The sequence below is a fragment of the Canis lupus genome, chromosome 8, assembly GCF_003254725.2.
Source record: "Canis lupus dingo isolate Sandy chromosome 8, ASM325472v2, whole genome shotgun sequence".
NCBI lineage: Eukaryota > Metazoa > Chordata > Mammalia > Carnivora > Canidae > Canis > Canis lupus.
This window is the reverse complement of record NC_064250.1, coordinates 38,959,260-38,978,045: the sequence shown is the minus strand read 5'-3', so window position 1 is coordinate 38,978,045 and position 18,786 is coordinate 38,959,260. Positions and strand designations below refer to the sequence as shown.

The following is an 18,786-nucleotide window of genomic DNA, read 5'->3' as shown; positions in this document are numbered from 1 at the left end:
TCTCTCATGAATAAATAAATAAAACCTTAAAAAAAAATTGACAAAATACTCAAATTCTGAGCCCTATTCAGGCCCCAACAACAGCAATTAGAAGGCATTAAGAATAGTGATTGTCAAGCCCAGAGAATGTGTAGAAATGTCTTCTCAGTTCACAGTGACTTCTAATGCAAGAACTTGTTTTCAGTGAGAAAATACTCAGCTGGGCAGGGTGTATTTGTCTCTGAGCTCCTGGCAACCTCAGGCCTGACTAGGGTCAGTTTGGCCTTCACTTCTATAGGCACTCCTCTGCATGCACATTAACAGGGACAAAGCAGACTGCAGCTCTAGTGGTTTCTTTTTCATTGTGAATTGGCTGTTTAATATGTCAGTCTTGTACTGAGGGTAAGTACAAGCTGCAGATGTTGGACACTGGGCAGATCAAAGGGGAGAAACCAAGGCACAGGCTCAATGTTAACCTGGATGGTCAGCCCAAACTGCCAATATGCCTTTGCACACCCCTTTCCCTCCCTGTTAACAAGGCTCATCTTTCAATATACATAAAGTTCGTAAGATAAAGAAGCATTTGATAACTAATTCATCTTAAAGTGGAAATAAGCAACCTCATTTTTCATATCTACAAGGTTCATTTGCCTTTTAAGGGAGAAATTCTTTACTCTGAAACAAGGAATTCCCTGAGTTTTAGGCATAAGCTCCAGGCCTGTCAAGAGCCCAGAGGTTCAGAGCCTCTGTCCCTACTTCAAAGGACGGTTGGCAGGAGTGAGTTAATCTGTGAAAGGCGCCCAGTGAATGTCAGTTGTGATTATACATTAGCACTATCACAGACTATCGATCAGGCCTGTCCTGGATTTCATCAAGGTCATACTGCCCCTGGGAAACAGAATTGTTATTCATTACAAGCAGTCATGGTTTCATACTTTAACTGACACCAGGATGGTCCAAAGCAAGAGGATTAATCCTAATAGGCCCGATTCCAGCTTGCTCCTCAGCAATGAACTCTGCTCAGCTGGCACTTGCTTGATGGCTTCAGTGACCAATTTCAGACAAGAAGCACAGATGAACAACCCACTCTCTGCCTGTACCACTCACTTACCGTCCCTACCAAGGGGTACAGAAAACCGGCCCCGACGCTGGCACGGATGTCACGAATGGGCAAGACAAAGCCTGTGGGCACACCCTTTTGCTCTGGGTTATGAGACAAGGACAAGTGTGTTTTGGCCATGCAGATAGGCAGGTTCCCAAAGCCCTGGGGAGAGAAGGGAATAAAGCAGGACAAATGAAAAGATGATAATGTAACACAGGACATCTGGGCATTGTGATGATACAGATTTGTCAGCTTGTTTAAAACATCTAATTCCCTTTTTACCCACCTGTACTTCAGGGACCCTGGGCTTGGTTACTATAGATCAAAAAGAAGAAGAAGAAGAATCTCTGTTGCATGAGAAAGTAAGTACTCACAATCATATTCCAAAAGTGAGTATTTAATTTTCATCTATGTAGCCAATTAAAAATGAGTTTGGAACAGACATGAGAACACTACTGAAGACAGGTTCTCAATATTTGAGGAAAAAACCCTATTTCTTCTTGGTTTTTCCACACATTCATATACCACCTCTGGATAGATAAAGGACTAGACCACCTAATTCAAACTCAGTATTCAGAAGGAAGAGGGCTACCATCCAGGGAAGTGAGGTGGTGGGCACCTGGGATAACTGGGATAACTCGGGAGCTCTGACTCCCAGACTTCTCTGTAAAGAGTTGAAAGAACAAACCAACCAACCATCTACCTGTTTCGTGTAGACTTCAGCTTTGTGTTGAGCTTCAGGAAGCAATTCTATGTCGTCAGCCCCATAGATTTTCTGTGCGATGATCCTGATTTTATCCTCAACTGGGAGCTAGTAGACAAGAAAGAGAGGAGGATGCCGTGACTGGATACACATGATGGCGCTGACCTCGAACAGGGCCTCACTCCAGGCTCAGAGTTCCCAGAAGGGTGAGAAGATGCTTTACATACAGATACGCAAATAGTTTGAGGTATATTTGAGTTAGAAACATTTTCTTTTAATACCAAGCTCCAAAAATGTAAATGGAAAATGTCCCATAGAGGTAAAATTACTGTGTGTGTATGTGTGTGTGTGTGTGTATACACACACGTGCACGCATGCACATTTAGGATCACCTTAGGTACATCATAAACAATACTACTGACTATCAAAGAATAACTATTACTTCATAAATACAAAGAAATGTTCTAATGCTGGAGATCAGATTCATGTCAAAATAGACCTGGGATACTACTGATGAAACAAGGCAACCAATATCCATCTAATAACCCCCAGTTTGTATAGGAGAGGCAAAGGCTATTTTTTTTTAATTTATTTTTTATTGGTGTTCAATTTACTAACATACAGAATAACACCCAGTGCCCGTCACCCATTCACTCCCATCCCCCGCCCTCCTCCCCTTCTACCACCCCTAGTTCGTTTCCCAGAGTTAGCAGTCTTTACGTTCTGTCTCCCTTTCTGATATTTCCCACACATTTCTTCTCCCTTCCCTTATATTCCCTTTCACTATTATTTATATTCCCCAAATGAATGAGAACATATAATGTTTGTCCTTCTCCGACTGACTTACTTCACTCAGCATAATACCCTCCAGGCAAAGGCTATTTTTAACACAACATATTGATTGTGGATTACTGTTGCTTAGAAATAGTCATAAAAACCAAATCATCTATGTATTAAAATTAGGCAATATATCTGATTCTATGCTCCCTAGCACGTAAGGCCAAGAAGACATATTGGGAAAATGTTGTTTCCTGAAAGGAGCAACAATCTATAGAGATAAAAAGTCCTTTTTAGGCTAAACAGTGATAATTTATGAAGAGGCTTTGGATAATGGATAAAAATAAAATGTCTATTTAATTAGGGTTTTATAAAGATGCGACCAGAGATTGCTTTCATATGTGTCTTATCCCTGGAGCTTCATCAATGCCAAGGCACATTCAGAACTTCTGAAGCACAAGTCCTTTCCCTGAGGTGTGACTGAAGACCAACAGATGCTAAACAAGACAAAAAGTGGCAGCCTCCTGTTTGTTGGAACAGAGAGAAGTTTTAAGTAGAAATGAGAAAAAAAAGTCTTCATCACTGCACTTCTTTGGGGCTTCCTGCTGGCTTTCCAGGACTGGGGTTCTGAACTCAGGCACTGTGGATGGGCCATAGACAGAGCATCTATAAATGCTTTTGTTGCATTTGTTTATGGCATTTCCTAAAAATATGACTTGTTGAACAGATATTCAAACCGGTCTACAAAACTAAAGCTTAATAAGAAAATGTCAGTGTCAATAGGACAATGTTAGGACATTTGTCAGTGTATCTTATCTGCAAAGGGCAAACAGAAACAAGACAATGTTAATTCAAGAATACCGGCGTTTCTTCCTTCTATCTTTTTATGGCTGTTTTTGAAAGTCTGTGATTATCTTTTAGGAACCAAGCCAAGAACTAGCCTGGAAAATACAAGGAGAATTAACTACTATACCCATCCCATGCTCCTAACAAAGTTTCCAGTTGTTGTGGGCATACTTACTTAATGTCCAACCACAGCCTGAAATACATTACATGACAGAGAACCGAAAACAAAATATAACCCTATAGTAAGAACAACCTTTCTTTAAATGAACTTTTTTTTTTTTTTTTTTTTTTTAGGATTTTATTTATTTATTTGACAGAGAAAGCGAGCCTGCACACACACAAGCAGGGGGAGCAGCAGGCAGAGGGAAGGGGAGAAGCAGACTCCCTGATGAGCAAGGAGCCCTACGTGGGGCTCAATCTCAGGACCCTGGGGTCATGACCTAAGCTGAAGGCAGACGCTTAATTGGAGCGTCTTAATTGGCTCAACCACTGAGCCACCCAGGCACCCCTGAACTAACTTTATTATATCACAGAATAAGCAGTGCTTCTTATAGTTACTCAGTGATGGAAAGAATGCTGAACCTTGTGGGGGTGCTTTGGCTTTGCACTAAGAGTCTCTCCGAACTTGAGGCAGCCCCAAATCAGGAAGTGAGCTTAGGAACAATGCTTTCCCCTGTTACTGGGAAGTGGTCAGAAAACTCTTCTGAGCTTGATGTAGCCCCTGCCAATCTGCCACAACATAGCTGGTGCCTTGAGTTAAAAGGCTATAGTGAATTACACCATAGGTTCTACATTTAACCCTTTCCTCTGCCAGCAAAGGGAAAGTACTATGAGTCTTTTTAAAAGCTAGGCTGAGGGCGCTTGGGTGGCTCAGTGGTTGAGCGTCTGCCTTTGGCTCAGGTCATGAACCTGGGATCCTGGGATTGAGTCCCGTGTCAGGCTCCTTGTGGGGAGCCTGCTTCTCCCTCTACCTATGTCTCTGGCTCTCTCTCTCTCTCTCTCGGTGTCTCTCATGAATAAATAAATAAAATCTTAAAAAAAAAAATTTAGGTTGACAGCCAACCTCCCCCTGCAAGAGTGTTCTTGCAGAGACCGCTACTCTATAAGTAAGCAGCAACATGCACTGGTAAGAAAGCTGTCTGGGGTTGACAGCCCAGGCTATGGTGTTGTAACTCACCTACGTGGAAATCAAACCCACAGGGCTGAAGATGCTAAACACAGGCTCTAAAGAGAGGCAGCCACACAGAAACCTCATTGTGCTTTTTTTTTTTCATACAGAAAGTAACTCACCTTGAGGTCATAAAGGAGCTGGAAGCTGCTGGGTGCCTGAGCTGCTCTCTGGACAGCCTGAGCTAGGGCTAAGGCACCCATACCCCCTTCTGCCCAGTGCGTGCATTTCACAGCATCAAAAGCCCCATGTTCTTTGGCAAGGCGGCTGACGAGGTCCAGCTCGGCCTCCGTATCTGTCCTGTAAAGGCAGCCACTGGTGTTAAAACACTGATGACAGTCGGCGAGGACAATCTCTGTCTTATGTTTGCCATTAAAATTCTTGTCAGTTAGTCACTGATAAATGGAAACTAATCAAGTAATACTGACTGGCTTTGAATCCTGGCTCTACAGTCGACTATCTGGGTAAGTCTTGGCCAGTTGCTTAATCCTCAGGCTTTGGTTTCCACGTGGTAAAATGAGAATAACCATAGCACTTATTTCACTGGGATGTCATGAGGTTTAGATGACAAATATAAGCAAAATACTTGAACATTCCAGGCACATCAGGAGTCAATAAATACTAGCTTTTTAAAAATTGTGCCTCCCATTCTGCTGTGGTTGGGCCATTATAAGCAGACCAAACTAGAACTACAATACCCAAACAGCCTACACAAGTTCTCCCTTGCATGAACATTTCTAGCTCAACGTGTTCAATTCTGTCAAGATAACATCCCACTAGACCCACAGAAATAATGGAACTCTGTAGGGTCACAACCTTCTAATAGCATAAAGGCCTCTAGAGAGCAAAAAGAACATTTGACTTCCAGTCTGTGTGTCATCTAGGGGAGAAGGGGACCCGTGGGAGCCAGATCTGACCCTGGACCCTTGATGGGAGAAGTGGCAAGTTTTCTGTGGCATCTGTGGTGCCTCTCACACCACAGGCTCTCACTGATGGCAGCCAGAGCAGAGGCTTAGCAACCAATACCAGTAATTGATGAAGAACAAAATAAAGCTAAAAGCAGTGCTATACAGTTAGCTCCAGGAGATGGTTTCTGACTATTTTTCATAGTCCCCGTTGACTCCTCCTCTTTGTACTCACTTGAATGCATTCACGGCCACGACCACAGGAACTCCAAACATTCTGGCATTTTCAATTTGTTTCTTTAAGTTACTGAAGCCTTTTTCAACCAGCTCCAGGTTCTGTAAAAACAAGAGGGAAAGTTCCACAAGGTCAGTGGCAGGTTCTTCTTACAAGGGAACCTGCCTCCTTGAGCAAGTAGCCACTCACTGTCAGAGAAAGCCAACAGCCCACAGCAGGTCTGCGGATGCATTTCTCACACCACAGTGAGGGGGCGCTATCGGGCCATAAACTGTGCCAGCCTGCAACACTGGAGTGGAACTATGCTTGTTTCCTGGCTGTCTTGAAAGCCTGAGAGCTGGTATAGCTGCTGTCATCGAACCACATCTTAATAGCATATTTGCTGTCTGTAGGGAATTAGTTTCTTAAGTAAATTATATTTACAACCTTGTGTTTATAGCTTTTATGTACCCATATGGTATAAATTGACTCTACTCAGAGTTGCACAGACCCTTCCATCAGAAGACAGCCCCTAGCAGAGTGCCTGGTGTTCATTATACAGCTGCCATAAGTGCTGGGGGAAAACATGAAGTGATCAGTGATGCTTTCAAAGGTTCTAATGAACTTGACCGTGAACCTTCAGTAGGAACAAAAAAAAAAGATAAACACCATCTTTAAGAACCAAATACTATGACATTTAAAGGAAAGTAATCAAGGAAACGTACCTTTAAATATGTTAAATGTTAATGGCAGCATTGCTTGCAGCATTGGAAAACTGCAAACACAAACCTCCTTCAGTGGGGATTGGGCCAGTGAATTATGACATATATACACTCAATAAACATGTATCATGCAGATGTTACAAAAAGTGAAGTAATCTGTATTAACATGGAACCTATCAAAGATGTACTAAAGTGTACCAAAGTTGCAAAACTATCGACAGCTTAATTAACTCCATTTTTGGGCAAATACAAAAAAAAAAAAGTATATATTCATGAAATTTTTTAAATGTTGAAAAATATGTACCAACCTATTCAGGGGGCTCAAATCATGTATTATATCCTTACGTTGTTTAATTTTTTTTTTTTTTTTACAAAAAGGATGTTACTATTACAAGCTTAAAATACATTAAGTATTTTTAAGATAAAAACATAATAGTCTTATGTGAAAATAAATACCCTGGATCATGAGCAAACCCCAGCAGACTGGTTTGTGGATTCAATAAAACAGCAGAAAAAGGGGGTAAGATAAAGGTAGAAAACAACTGAGATTATAAACATGACTTAGGCTTTTTTCCCTTTAGTAGCTGAAAACTAAAATTAGGATTTGATATTCTAAAGAGCCCTGCTTTTACCCCTAGTCACATGAAAACCAATTAATATGTAAGGCTGATTGAGAACAGTTTCTAAAAAGTAGAATTTCTTAAATGAAGACACCAGCTGGGCCAGTTAGGGGCAGTCACTCTAATTAGACACAGGAAAGGCTGTGGGGTGGCAGGAAGGCCAGAACTGTGAATTCCCCTCCCACGCGTGAATCAGACAAATGACCATAAAAGGCAAATCATAACTCAGAAGACAGGCAGACTCAAGGCACCAACAATTCCTTTCTAGCTGCTTCTGAAATATTTCATTTAGGCTTGAACAGTGGTACTGTATTGCTTGACAATTTAAGTCTCCCAAAAAGGCAGAAAAATTGAATTAACGGTGGCGGCAGCTGACCTTGCCATTTCATGCAAGAGTGTCTCTCACATAACCAACCAAACAGGCTCTATAGATGTTTGAGAGCAAGTGATATAAATATGAAAAGATTCCAGCTCACAGTTCTGTGAGCTCCTCCCTGATTGCTCTATACCAAATCAGCTTAGAGAAACTTCACCTAGCAAAATAACTAGGATCCTGACCATATATTGGCCTTTTATTGTGGATTTAAATCTACAGAAGAAAGACGTTTCAAAAAAAGTCCCTACTTGCTTCACTCAGGTGGAATTTGGTAATTAAGCAGCCAATTCGAGGAACACAGTGAAATGAACAGTCATTAGTCTAGGGCAGGGTTTCTTAACCTCAGCACTCCTGACAGTTGGGGCCAAATGGTTCTTTGTCCTGGGGGCCATCTTGTGGGTTGTAGGGTGTGTAGCAGCATGCCTGGCCTTTACTCAGAGCCAGCAGTCTTCCCTACCTGAAGTCAAAGTAATCAAAAATGTCTCTAGACAGGGCCAAATGTCTCTTGGGAGCAAAACTGGTCCTGCTTAAGAACCAACTACTGATCTAGAGCAGTGGCTTCACCGGTAGCCTCCATGGGGCAGCTGTTCAATGGAGCATATCTTCCCAACTTTATTCACTGCAATTCTTTAGCACACACTGCAGGCCTTTTAGCACCCTTGCCCCTAGCAGCCATATGCCCACTCATTTCCAAACAGACTGGGTTGAGAAACACTGATTCAGGGTGTGGTGCTCTCTAGGACAAGTGATTAGAAATGAATGAAGTTACCTCCACTATGTAAGCCTCGGGAAGAGGCAGTCCAGCAGTAACCTGGAAGGAAAGGAAGCAAAGTCAGAGGCATTTTCTATTTACAATGCAGTTTTAGCTTAAAATGATGCCTTACCAAGTGTAAAAGCTGCATCCTAGCTGGGGAGGGGTGGTTTATCACAGAATAGGGTTGTTTCCTGCCCAAAGGATTTAGGGTCTTTGACCAACGCTACCGCACACAACAAAAAAATGACTGCTGTGAGCAGAGTGAGAGACCTCTGTGGTCTGAGTGAAGGAGGCAAGAACAGATGTGAAGGCAGTAGGACAAGGGATGTGTCTGTGACGAGCCCTGTGATGGGTTCCTGAGCTGGTCTGTAGAGTCAACCCATGTCTTTGTGGAGCTGAAGTAGGGAGCATGAGCAATGCAAACAAGAGGGATACAACACAGGATTTTCTCCCTCCACCAAAGTATATTTAAGGTGTCAGAACACTTAAGCAGCGAGTTCACTGTTATGGAGGTGCCTGGTGCCAATTCCAAGGACTCCACTGTGAGCAGTGTACAGTGCCTTAGAAGTTTTCAATTTCTCAGCTTGGTCTGTTCCCATTCTGTGGAGATTATGGTACTCCGACTCCAAAAGGGGCTACCGACAGGCAGGGCAGGAAGCAGGGAGCTGAGCCGCCATATTCTAGTCCTACATGTAGCTACAAGAGGGAGTGAGAGCAGCAGGTCTGGCTCCCTGACATAGCTTTATATGTGATGCTAACCTCTCAGTACTGCCCAGGTTAAGTGTCTGGCATTATTTTCCAGACCTTGAGATCAGGAGGAAACAAGGTGCAATGGTGTAAGAGGTATAAGAGGAAAACATGTTGGTTATAACTGGGAAGAAAAAGGGAGTCGATCCTGCTCTCCTAAGCTAGGTGCCTAGCTTTGGGTGCCTTGGGGACAACTGAGAGTAGAGACATGTGCTGGAGTTGTGTTATGGCAGTGGTTCCCACAGAGTGATCTGGGGATTTAATCCTTTCATGGAGTCCATAAGGTTAAGATTATTTCCATAATAATTCTAAGATATCATGGTTCTTTCCACTCTCATTCTCATTGAGGGTACAATGGACTTTCAAAAGAATATGTGACATGTGATCACATGCTGAAGATGAGAGTCCAGTGGTCTTCCACTAGGCCAGATACTGAAGAGGTGGGAACAATATACAATGCTTACATTTTGTTTGGGAAAATATAACAACTTTTCATACAAAACACACATACATAATTTTGGTGGCATCTGGGTGGCTTAGTCAGTTGAGTGTCTGAATTGGGCTCAGCTCATGATCTTGGGGTCCTGAGATTTGAGCCCCGTGTCTGGCTCCATGCTTAATGGGGAGTCAGCTTGTCCCTCTCCCTCTGTCCCTGCCCGGTTTGTGCTCTCACTCTCTCAAATAAAAAAATCTTGGGATGCCTGGGTGGCTCAGCCATTGAGCACCTGCCTTTGGCCCAGGGCGTGATCCTGGGGTTCTGGGACTGAGTCCCACATTGGGCTCCCTGCATGGAGCCTACTTCTTTCTCTGCCTGTGTCTCTGCCTCTGTGTCTCTCATGAATAAATAAATAAATAATTTTTTTAAAATCTTAAAAAATATATACAATTTTTGTTAATGTCAATTAACAAACTCTGGCAATTCTTAATAGAGTAAATATCATAGCTATAACCTATCTAGACAAAGGTTCTTTCAGGTCCTCAATAATTTTAAGAGTATAAAGAAGTTCTGAGACTAAAATGCTTGAGAACTATTGTTATGAAAATCTCTGATCACTACATTACGAAACACTGATTTTAAGTGGAGGAGGTCTTATTTCTCAAGTTGCACGACTGGCCTCTGGAATTTTTTTTTTCTTTTTAAGATTTTATTTATTCATGAGAGACACATACACAGAGAGAGAGGCAGAGACACAGGCAGAGGGAGAAGCAGGAAGCCCGATGTGGGACTTGATCCTGGGACTCCAGGATCACACCCTGGGCTGAAGGCGGCACTAAACCGCTGAGCCACCCAGGCTGCCCTGGCTTTTGGAATTTAATAAGGCTTGGAATTTAATACTTCTTCAAGAAATTTCTGAAAACTATCACCATGTCTTCATGTGCAGGTGCTGGAAAGGAATTAAACTAATAGGATAAAAAGTGCAATTTCTAACTAGTAGGAATTCAGGAAAACAGAAAATTCAGGTTGAAGTTGAAGATAAAAGAGTCATGACCTAGTTTCTATTACCCGGAGGCAGTCCTGGGCATCTCTACCTTCCTTCTCCCTCCCAGGCCAGGCTAGTCTCTCCAACATGTGCCTTTCAGGAAGGGGCTGACCCTCTGTCTCAGAAATGGCTTGGTTGATGGGCTGCCAGTGTCACTATTTAGAGGGAAAACGGGACTTCTTGAGAAAGAACAGTCTGAACATAAAGGAGTTTTTGGTGGGTATAGCCAATCACCCATCCTTGGTTTAGATATTATCAGATGGTTCCCTCAGAAACACTGGCCATGAAGCCAATTTCCATGAGTGGTAAGGTGGCCACCACAAGAGCTATCTAAACATCTCTTGCTTTTGGCACCCTATTAATCATGTGGGTAAGAACAGGTTAAAGAAGAAATAGGCACAAGGCATCCCAAGTTCCTTTTAGCCTTCAGACCATTCCTGAGAATCAGATTCTTCAAACTGTTGATCCTCACCATGGGGCCGCCTCCGTGCATTTTAAGAGCCCTGACAGTGGCAACAAGCACCACTACATGAGGGCGGAGACCAGAATACCGGCATTTGATGTTAAAAAACTTTTCCATTCCAATGTCTGCTCCAAATCCTGCTTCAGTCACTGTAAGTAAGGAGAAAAGCAATGGTAAAAAGGCCATCCCAACTCCCTTGATGTTAAAAGGAAAACACAGTTTATTCACAGATTTTGCAAAAATACTCACCCACGAACCCTTCAGGGCCAACAAGCTTGAGTGCAATCCGGTCTGCAATGATAGAGGAATTCCCATGTGCGATGTTGGCAAATGGTCCAGCATGAACGAAAACTGGAGTGCCCTATGGAAATCAAGACGTCATGAGAAAAGCTGCCAATCCTGCTTCCTTTTTTTTTTTTTTTGAAGATTTTATTTATTCATGAGAGATAGAGAGATAGAGAGAGAGAGGCAGAGACACAGGCAAGGGACTCCAGGATCACACCCTGGGCCAAAGGCAGGTGCTAAACTGCTGAGCCACCCAGGGATCCCAAGCAATCCTGCTTCCAAATGGGATCATGTGGTCAAGAGTATGAATGTTAGTTGGAATCCAAAAGAAAAAGATTTTTCAGAAGGAAAAATACAAAGCCACCTCTTTTATATTTTGGCAACATCCCAATCACAACAGTGAGAAAGAATGGGAAGAAAGAGAGGAGGGAGTAGAGAACTCTTTGACTCCCCCAGAGAAATGTGCTTTATAACCACTCTGGTCTGACACAGAAGACTGATTCAGGAAGGCAGGAGTCACTCTGCTCACCTCTAATGTCTGCATGAGATTAGGCTTGATTGCATCCTTCATAAGCACTGTCAATGCACCACTCACCCCCTACAAAACAAAGGCATGAAGCATTGTTTCCTAACAGCAAAAAACCCCAACCTTTTGAACTAAACTCAACATTCTTATATCTTCCTTTTGTAGCCATTGTGCACCGATCGGTACTTTCACTAGAACCAGACCATCCATTTACTTATTTTTTCTGTATATACTACGAGATTGTCACTTATTTTAAGTAGGAAGAACACACAGAATGAAAATGACATTCACATGTAATTTGTGGAAAAACATGTAACTCTGGAAACAAGCAGCTCAATCAAGCTTTGTTGCTGACTGATGAGGGAATCCATTTTAAACTAGTTTGTAAGCGCAGAAATGCTAGCTCTTACAGAACTGAATTATTTCTAACTTTGATGTTTGGGCAGAAATGGCTGAAAACTAAATTCAGTGTGTGTTTTCCAAAGCTGAAGTTGAAAATGTATCTAGGAGTTCAATACAAACTCTTAAATATCAGGCCCCTCTTTTAAGCCATCCAACCATAGTTGAATGATAAAGCTATGGATCCCACCTATATTCAACTTTGGTGATTTCTAACTTACTGGTTTGGGTGTAAAAATTTAGAACGATTTCCTTTCTTATATACATTGACTCTAAAAACAGGAAATTCATATTTTCTCCCTTTTCTGAATTCAGCTGACAGACTGCTAATCACAGGCCAAATATTTGGGTGTATGTCAACACAAATAGGCTTTCAAAAAATTGTAATATTAATTACAATTAATCTGTAATATTACCTCATTCTAAACCTCATATTACCACATAGATGGTATGGAAATAACTCTGAAGTGAACACCTAGCCTAGGAGGACCATCAGACAAACCAGCTAAAGAGTTGTCCCTAGTGTGGTTATTAGGCAGAGATGGAGTCAACAAGCTTCATGATAAAAGGCCTCTGTGCAGGGAGGCCTGTCATGGGGGGAGGCCAAGATGTGACTCCAACCTATCTGCCAAGGACCTCACTGGGACATTTGACATTCTCTACAAATTGAAGTCATACACCCACTTTTAGAAATACTTACAGGCTGAAGATGTTGCTCAGACCATCTGAAACCTGTGGCCTATTACTGGAGCATACTACCTATTACTCACTATGAGATACTTTTTAGAAATTTCATAATTCTCTTGTAAGTAGCAAAATCAGAGAGAATTGACCAGTAACTGCTGGGATAACCTAAGACCACAGACGCACAGGCATCACCACGCCCCTGTGTACCCACAAGCACCCTCTGAGCACCCAGGTACCCACCAGATCTTCGGTACTGATAGGCTCCCCTTTCTTGCTGGATGCCACCACCATTTTGCTCAGTCTCTCTCTCATGTCTTCTAGTGAACTGGTGAGAGCCAGCACAGCCATGATTTCACTGGCCACAGAGATATCAAACTGGGCCTGTTGGCAAGGAAAAGACACAATAGGCAACACTGCATTAAACCAGAAGCGTGAATTGCAGAAACAATCCTTGTTTGCATCTGAGGCTTATACAAATAGCTTAAAAGGATAGAACGACAGAAATGTACACAAAGAACTTAATGAAAATAATTCTCCAGCAGCAAAAATTTATAATCAATTATTCCAAGACCTTGAGCTGCCAACTTTTAAAAATAAATGTTCCAGCAGGACCAAGAAATCTCTACTGAAGGCAGCTTGTGATCATGCAGTGATGGTTTCCCTAACACACAAGGAAACAACACGGAAGCTCTTACATTGAAGAGACCTATTGTAAATGGCCACCAAAAAAAGAGGCGGTTTTAATCCATTTATGTGCAAGGATATTCACTGGGGGCTTTCCACCTCCAGGAAAAAATGCTGGGGGAAAAACACAGGTGACACATGGGATTTATTGCAGAAGCTGTCAGGAGTGCTCAATGCCACACACCTACTCACTTCCATTTTAAAAGGGAGAAAGCAGAACAACACCTGGCAGTATCAATCGTATGGGAGAGGACGGAGGAGGACAGAAGCAGCAAGGATCTGGCTCACATGAACGAAATTTGCTTAGAAAGGAACAAATAGCTACCGTCCGTGTGTGCCCTTTTTCTGTTGGAGCCTGTCCGATTGTGATCTTCCTTAGGAATCTATCGTTGGTATCCAATACTATGGTAGAAAGACAAGACACAGAACAACTTTCAGTAAAAGGACCATAGAGTTAAGCCAGAAGTCTTAAACAACAAGTCCAACTTAATGACTGTCTATTAATGTTTGATTTCAAAACTGATGGTGAAGCTAGAATACCGGTTCTATTCCATAAATGAATAGGAATTATTTTTAAAGAAGGATTAAGTTTATTTATGTTTATTTACTTAAAAAATAAAAGATTTTATTTTTAAGTAATCTCGACCCCCAATGTAGGGCTCAAACTCATGACCCACAGCCCAAGATCAAAAGTCATATGCTCTACTGACATCAGCCAGCCAGGTGCCTCTAAAGAAGGATATTTTTAAGAAATGCGGGGTGGCTTGGCTTTATTCTGTCTAGAGAATTCAAATTAACTGGAAATCTGGAGTTTATTTTAAAGCCCATTGCATGTGAAAAGAAAAACAAAGCAGGCTAGTTTTTTAAAAGGCCAAAGTTATTGTTCTGTGGGATGACTCACTGGCCTTACACCATCCTGAGATATAAAAGAGCCATCAATGAAGGGCAAGGCAAATGCTTTTGGAAGCATGTGAGGTAACAGATACGTTCCTTCGGCACACTTAGAAGAAATCATTTCCATTCTGATGGCAGAGTACCCAATTATATGCCCTTGGAAAACATGGTAAAGATCAACCAAATAACTAATCTTAATTCCACTTTTCAAGGTCAGCTACTGTTAACATTTTAGTGTATTCCCAATTTTGTTTTTTGTGTGACATGCCAAGCAATAAAAAACACAAAATGAACAACAAAACACCAGTTCACACTCTAAATGGGTCAAAGGGGAGAGCATTTTTAAGGCACTTGATAATATGTGAAATTATTTTCCATAAAGACTGTAATAACTTAAATCCCAAAAGCAGTATCTTGTATAGTGCGTGGGCACTGCATGCTCACACACACACACACACACACACACACACACACACCCCATTTGATAAATGAAGGATATAATGTACTGTTGGAGCCTATTCTTATTTTCAAAACTAGGTCAAGTTCTTTGTATTTAATTTCTCTATATAAAATAGCTAGTCAATAGGTATAATCCATTTTTTCCTTGTCTACTTCAACTTTCCTAGAAAGCATGAATTAGACATAAAGCAAAGGAAAAGTGAACAAGATACTAAATTTTCAAAATGGATCTTTAGCTTATTCCTCATAAAATATACCGTCTGTCTAAAGCTATTGAAGCAAAGGAAGAGAAATATCAATGTGGCTTTAGATATTAAGGGAGTCATCTTTAAAACGCCATTAGTTAGCAATAGTTACTGAGGCAATGAAAATCACAAAAACAGTCAATAAATTTGGCATTAGCTGCATTCTGCATGACTGGATAAAAATTCCTCCTCAGCAGTGACATAGGATAGATAGATGTACTGTTGGTACCAAATAAAATTCTAAGCCATGACAGCTGTACTTAGAGAAGCAACATATGGCAGTGAAGCCAGGCAACTCACTCACTAAACTGCCAACTGTTTAAACCTTGAAGGCTACCTACTTTCTACAAGAGTTTAATAAAGTGAGGTAAAAATGAGCAGGCAAGCTAGAGAGTGACAAGAAAAAGCAAGTCACTTTATGCCAGACAAGAGTTCTGAGGGTAAAGAGCAACATGATTCAAGAAGTGATAAAACGTAATTTCTCTACTTCATGACACCAAAACTTTTTGCATGAAACTTGCAAAATGTTATTTCTGGTGTAGGCATGAACCTCCTTGAAACCACCCTCACTCCAATCAACACTGAAAAGCCAGCAAAATGTCCAAAGAATCTGACAAAAAGACGTTTGATTACAACTCATATGGAGAGAGATTGACAGAGGTGGCTAGAAAAACAAGTAAGTCACCATCTTGGTCACACCTTAACCATGAAAACACCAACACACAAGCTTCTGGACCTCACACTTTAATAATGCACAAGGACAGTGAGGGGTATGCAGTATAACTGAAGCAACTGGGGGATGTAGACTGCACTGGTACCTCTTTGCCAAGTTATGGTTTCTGGATCAATGTCCAATCTTGCAAATCTGTTTATCTCGTCATCAGTCAGTGTGGTAGGGTCAGTTTTTTCAATACCCAGTCTCTAAAGAGGTAGGAAAATTAAAACATATAATAAGGCAAAACAAAAGCATGACAATTTTTAAAAAAGATTTATTTGTTTATTGGAGAGGGAAGGGGGCGGGGAGAGAGTGACGTAGGGGGAGAGGCAGAGGAAGAAGGAGGGAGAGAAACCCAAGCAGACTCTGCACTGAGCACAGAACCTGATGTGGGGCTGGATCTCATGACCCCAAGATCACTACCTGAGCCAAAACCAAGAGTGGGACGCTTAACCAACTGTGCCACCCAGGTGCCCCAAGCATGATAAATTTTTAAAAAATGTATTCTCTATCTCCAGGTGGAGTGCCCTCTAGGAAATATAAACTGTGTTATATTTAGAAGGCAAAACTATAATCCCTCAGGCTAAAGCTTTATTTTCTACTTATACATATACAGAGACATTAACATTTTATCCCTATAACTGAGCTCCAGAGGCACTTCCTTAAACCTAGCCGTAAATAAGCCTAATGACCAGCAAGTGTTGTACCTAATTGACCAAGTCCAAACATATTGAAAGGAAAAGCAAAGTGCAAAGTTTTCTCAATCAGACAATTGAGAAGCCCAATTCAAATGATATATTAGACAGGGCAAAAGTAAGTACCAATTGCTAAAAAATCAATGCAAATCACTTTTCCTTGCTTTTTATATAGTGCTGCATTTTCACTGCCTTCTTACTGTTCCAAAAGGCACAAAAGAGGTTTGTCTCTTCTTCCTCACAGAATTTGGAAATTTTATTTGTTGACAGTGTATATGCAGGTCACATCCTGAAATGGAAAGTGTCTATAAAATGTGTTCTCCATTTTTTCTAAAGTGTGGTAGATCTGAGTAGGCTCCAGCAAGTCCTGTTTCTTCCCACAGTTCTCTTTTTATGCCGTGAGGGCTTTGTCTTAAAATTTCAGATGTTTTCAGAGTTGGCCCTCACTGGCTCATCAAATTGGTCTCACAAGCTTAGTATATGACGTTGTTTACGGAAGTCAGCAAAACTCTCTGTCACTAGGCTGAGAATCTGCCATTGACAGCCCACTCAGAGTGAGCCCATGGGGACAGACTGGGAGAGCACCGTGACCCAGGGGATGCTTGGGGACCCAGGAGAGGTTCTAATTCCAACCTGGTGTGAGGTACTGTGGCCTCAGGCAAGTTCCTAGATTTCAAATCCTAAAGCTTTTAAAAAGATCAGACGGGTTTAAAATCAGATTTAGTACACATCTGACAGAAAGTTCCATCATCAAAGGTAAGATCAGAAGTTGCCTGGAACGCCTGGGTGGCACGGTTGGTTGAGCGTCTGCCTTTGGCCCAGGTAGTGGTCCCGGTGTCCTGAGATAGAGCCCCGTGTCAGGCTTCCGGCTTGGTGGAGAGGCTGCTTCTCCTCCCCCTCCTTGCTTGTTTGTGCTCTCTCTTACTATATCTCTCTCTCAAATAAATAAAATCTTAAAAAAATAAAAGATCAGAAGTTGCCTGCTCTTTCCATGGCACTCTGCTGCCTCTCCAAACATGACTCTTTTATAAAGTAGGATAATAACTAACTTACCTTATGCCCAGCATTTTTGGGGGTGTGAAAACAAAATAAGCTAAGACATAATCATACTGTGTAAAAGTCACTTTTTCGCATGTCAAGAATAAAAAGGCATATAAATAAATGAAACATAACTGTAAAGCAAGTAGAGCAAAATATAAACAATGCATCTCAGTAAAGGGGAGTTTCATGTACTATTCTTACGGCATCAAAATTTAAAGTTGCAAAAAATTAAAAATAAAGTAAGTTTAACTATTGTTGATAATAAGTAGCACAAGCTATTCATTGAATGCTTACATGTCTCAGGCTGTCTAAATAATATATGTCTATATAATTACCAATAATCGCGCCTCGTATAAACCTCACTGGCTACAATACTGCCACTGCGCAAAGCTAAATAATGTATATGTCTATATAATTTCTTTCATATGTAAAAATAACAAATTACTTTTTATTCATTTATTATTATTTATTATTATTTATTTTCAAATTTTATTTATTTTTTTTTTCAAATTTTATTTTAAAAACTCTTCCTGTGCTATCCCTTTCTAGTCACACTCTCCCCAGATCTACAACCTCTGGCACCCACTGATCTATTCTCTATCACTCTAGTTTTGCCTTTTTGAGAATGCCCTATATATGGCGGCATACGGTATGCAGCCTTTGGAGACTGGCTTCTTTCACTCAACATAATGTCTCTGAGATTCATTCAAATCATCGTATCAATAGTTCATCCCTTTTTATTGTATAAATGCAACAGTTTATTTATCCATTCATCCACTGAAGGACATTTGGGTTGTTTTTAAGTTTTAGAGATTATTAACTAGCTGCTAAAAACATTCATGTTTTTGTATGAACACAAGTTCACATTTCTCTTGGATAAATACCTAGGAGTAGGATTTCTGGATCATATGGTACAATGTATATTTGTTTGATGACTATATATTCGTAATGTAAATTCAAATAAAATATGGAAGTAACCACTCTTTCTCAAGATCCCAGTGCTGGGAAGAGCAGGTATTCAAATTCCAGGAGCTGCTATGCTGTCATGCTGGCACCCTGACTCCTACCCATGCTCTAAAGGACATATCGGTCGTCTTCCTAACTGAGAGGCAGGTTGTGGGTACTCTCCTTATTCCAGGACTAAGGACTTATAATTTGTAGATGAATGAGAACCTCTACCACCTATCATTGCTATGCATATAATGACCTTAAGACTATGGTTAAAGGGATCCCTGGGTGGCGCAGCGGTTTGGCGCCTGCCTTTGGCCCAGGGCGCAATCCTGGAGACCCGGGATCGAA

General features: G+C 41.3%; 1 protein-coding gene and 1 pseudogene across 1 annotated transcript in view; both read right to left on the bottom strand.

The window, feature by feature from the left end:
* Nucleotides 1-18,786, bottom strand: part of MTHFD1 (methylenetetrahydrofolate dehydrogenase, cyclohydrolase and formyltetrahydrofolate synthetase 1) — a 57,660-nt gene that overhangs the window by 3,877 nt on the left and 34,997 nt on the right. Inside the window, exons 16-26 of the mRNA XM_025443573.3 lie at nucleotides 15,855-15,957; nucleotides 13,764-13,840; nucleotides 12,995-13,135; nucleotides 11,672-11,740; nucleotides 11,107-11,218; nucleotides 10,867-11,006; nucleotides 8,182-8,223; nucleotides 5,716-5,816; nucleotides 4,698-4,875; nucleotides 1,785-1,892; nucleotides 1,091-1,243 (exon numbers count right to left, since the gene is read on the bottom strand). Of these exons, the coding sequence (XP_025299358.1) occupies nucleotides 1,091-1,243; nucleotides 1,785-1,892; nucleotides 4,698-4,875; nucleotides 5,716-5,816; nucleotides 8,182-8,223; nucleotides 10,867-11,006; nucleotides 11,107-11,218; nucleotides 11,672-11,740; nucleotides 12,995-13,135; nucleotides 13,764-13,840; nucleotides 15,855-15,957 (1,224 nt within the window). The remainder of the gene's footprint in view (nucleotides 1-1,090; nucleotides 1,244-1,784; nucleotides 1,893-4,697; nucleotides 4,876-5,715; nucleotides 5,817-8,181; nucleotides 8,224-10,866; nucleotides 11,007-11,106; nucleotides 11,219-11,671; nucleotides 11,741-12,994; nucleotides 13,136-13,763; nucleotides 13,841-15,854; nucleotides 15,958-18,786) is intronic.
* LOC112658237 (U4 spliceosomal RNA) lies at nucleotides 17,693-17,879 on the bottom strand (annotated as a pseudogene).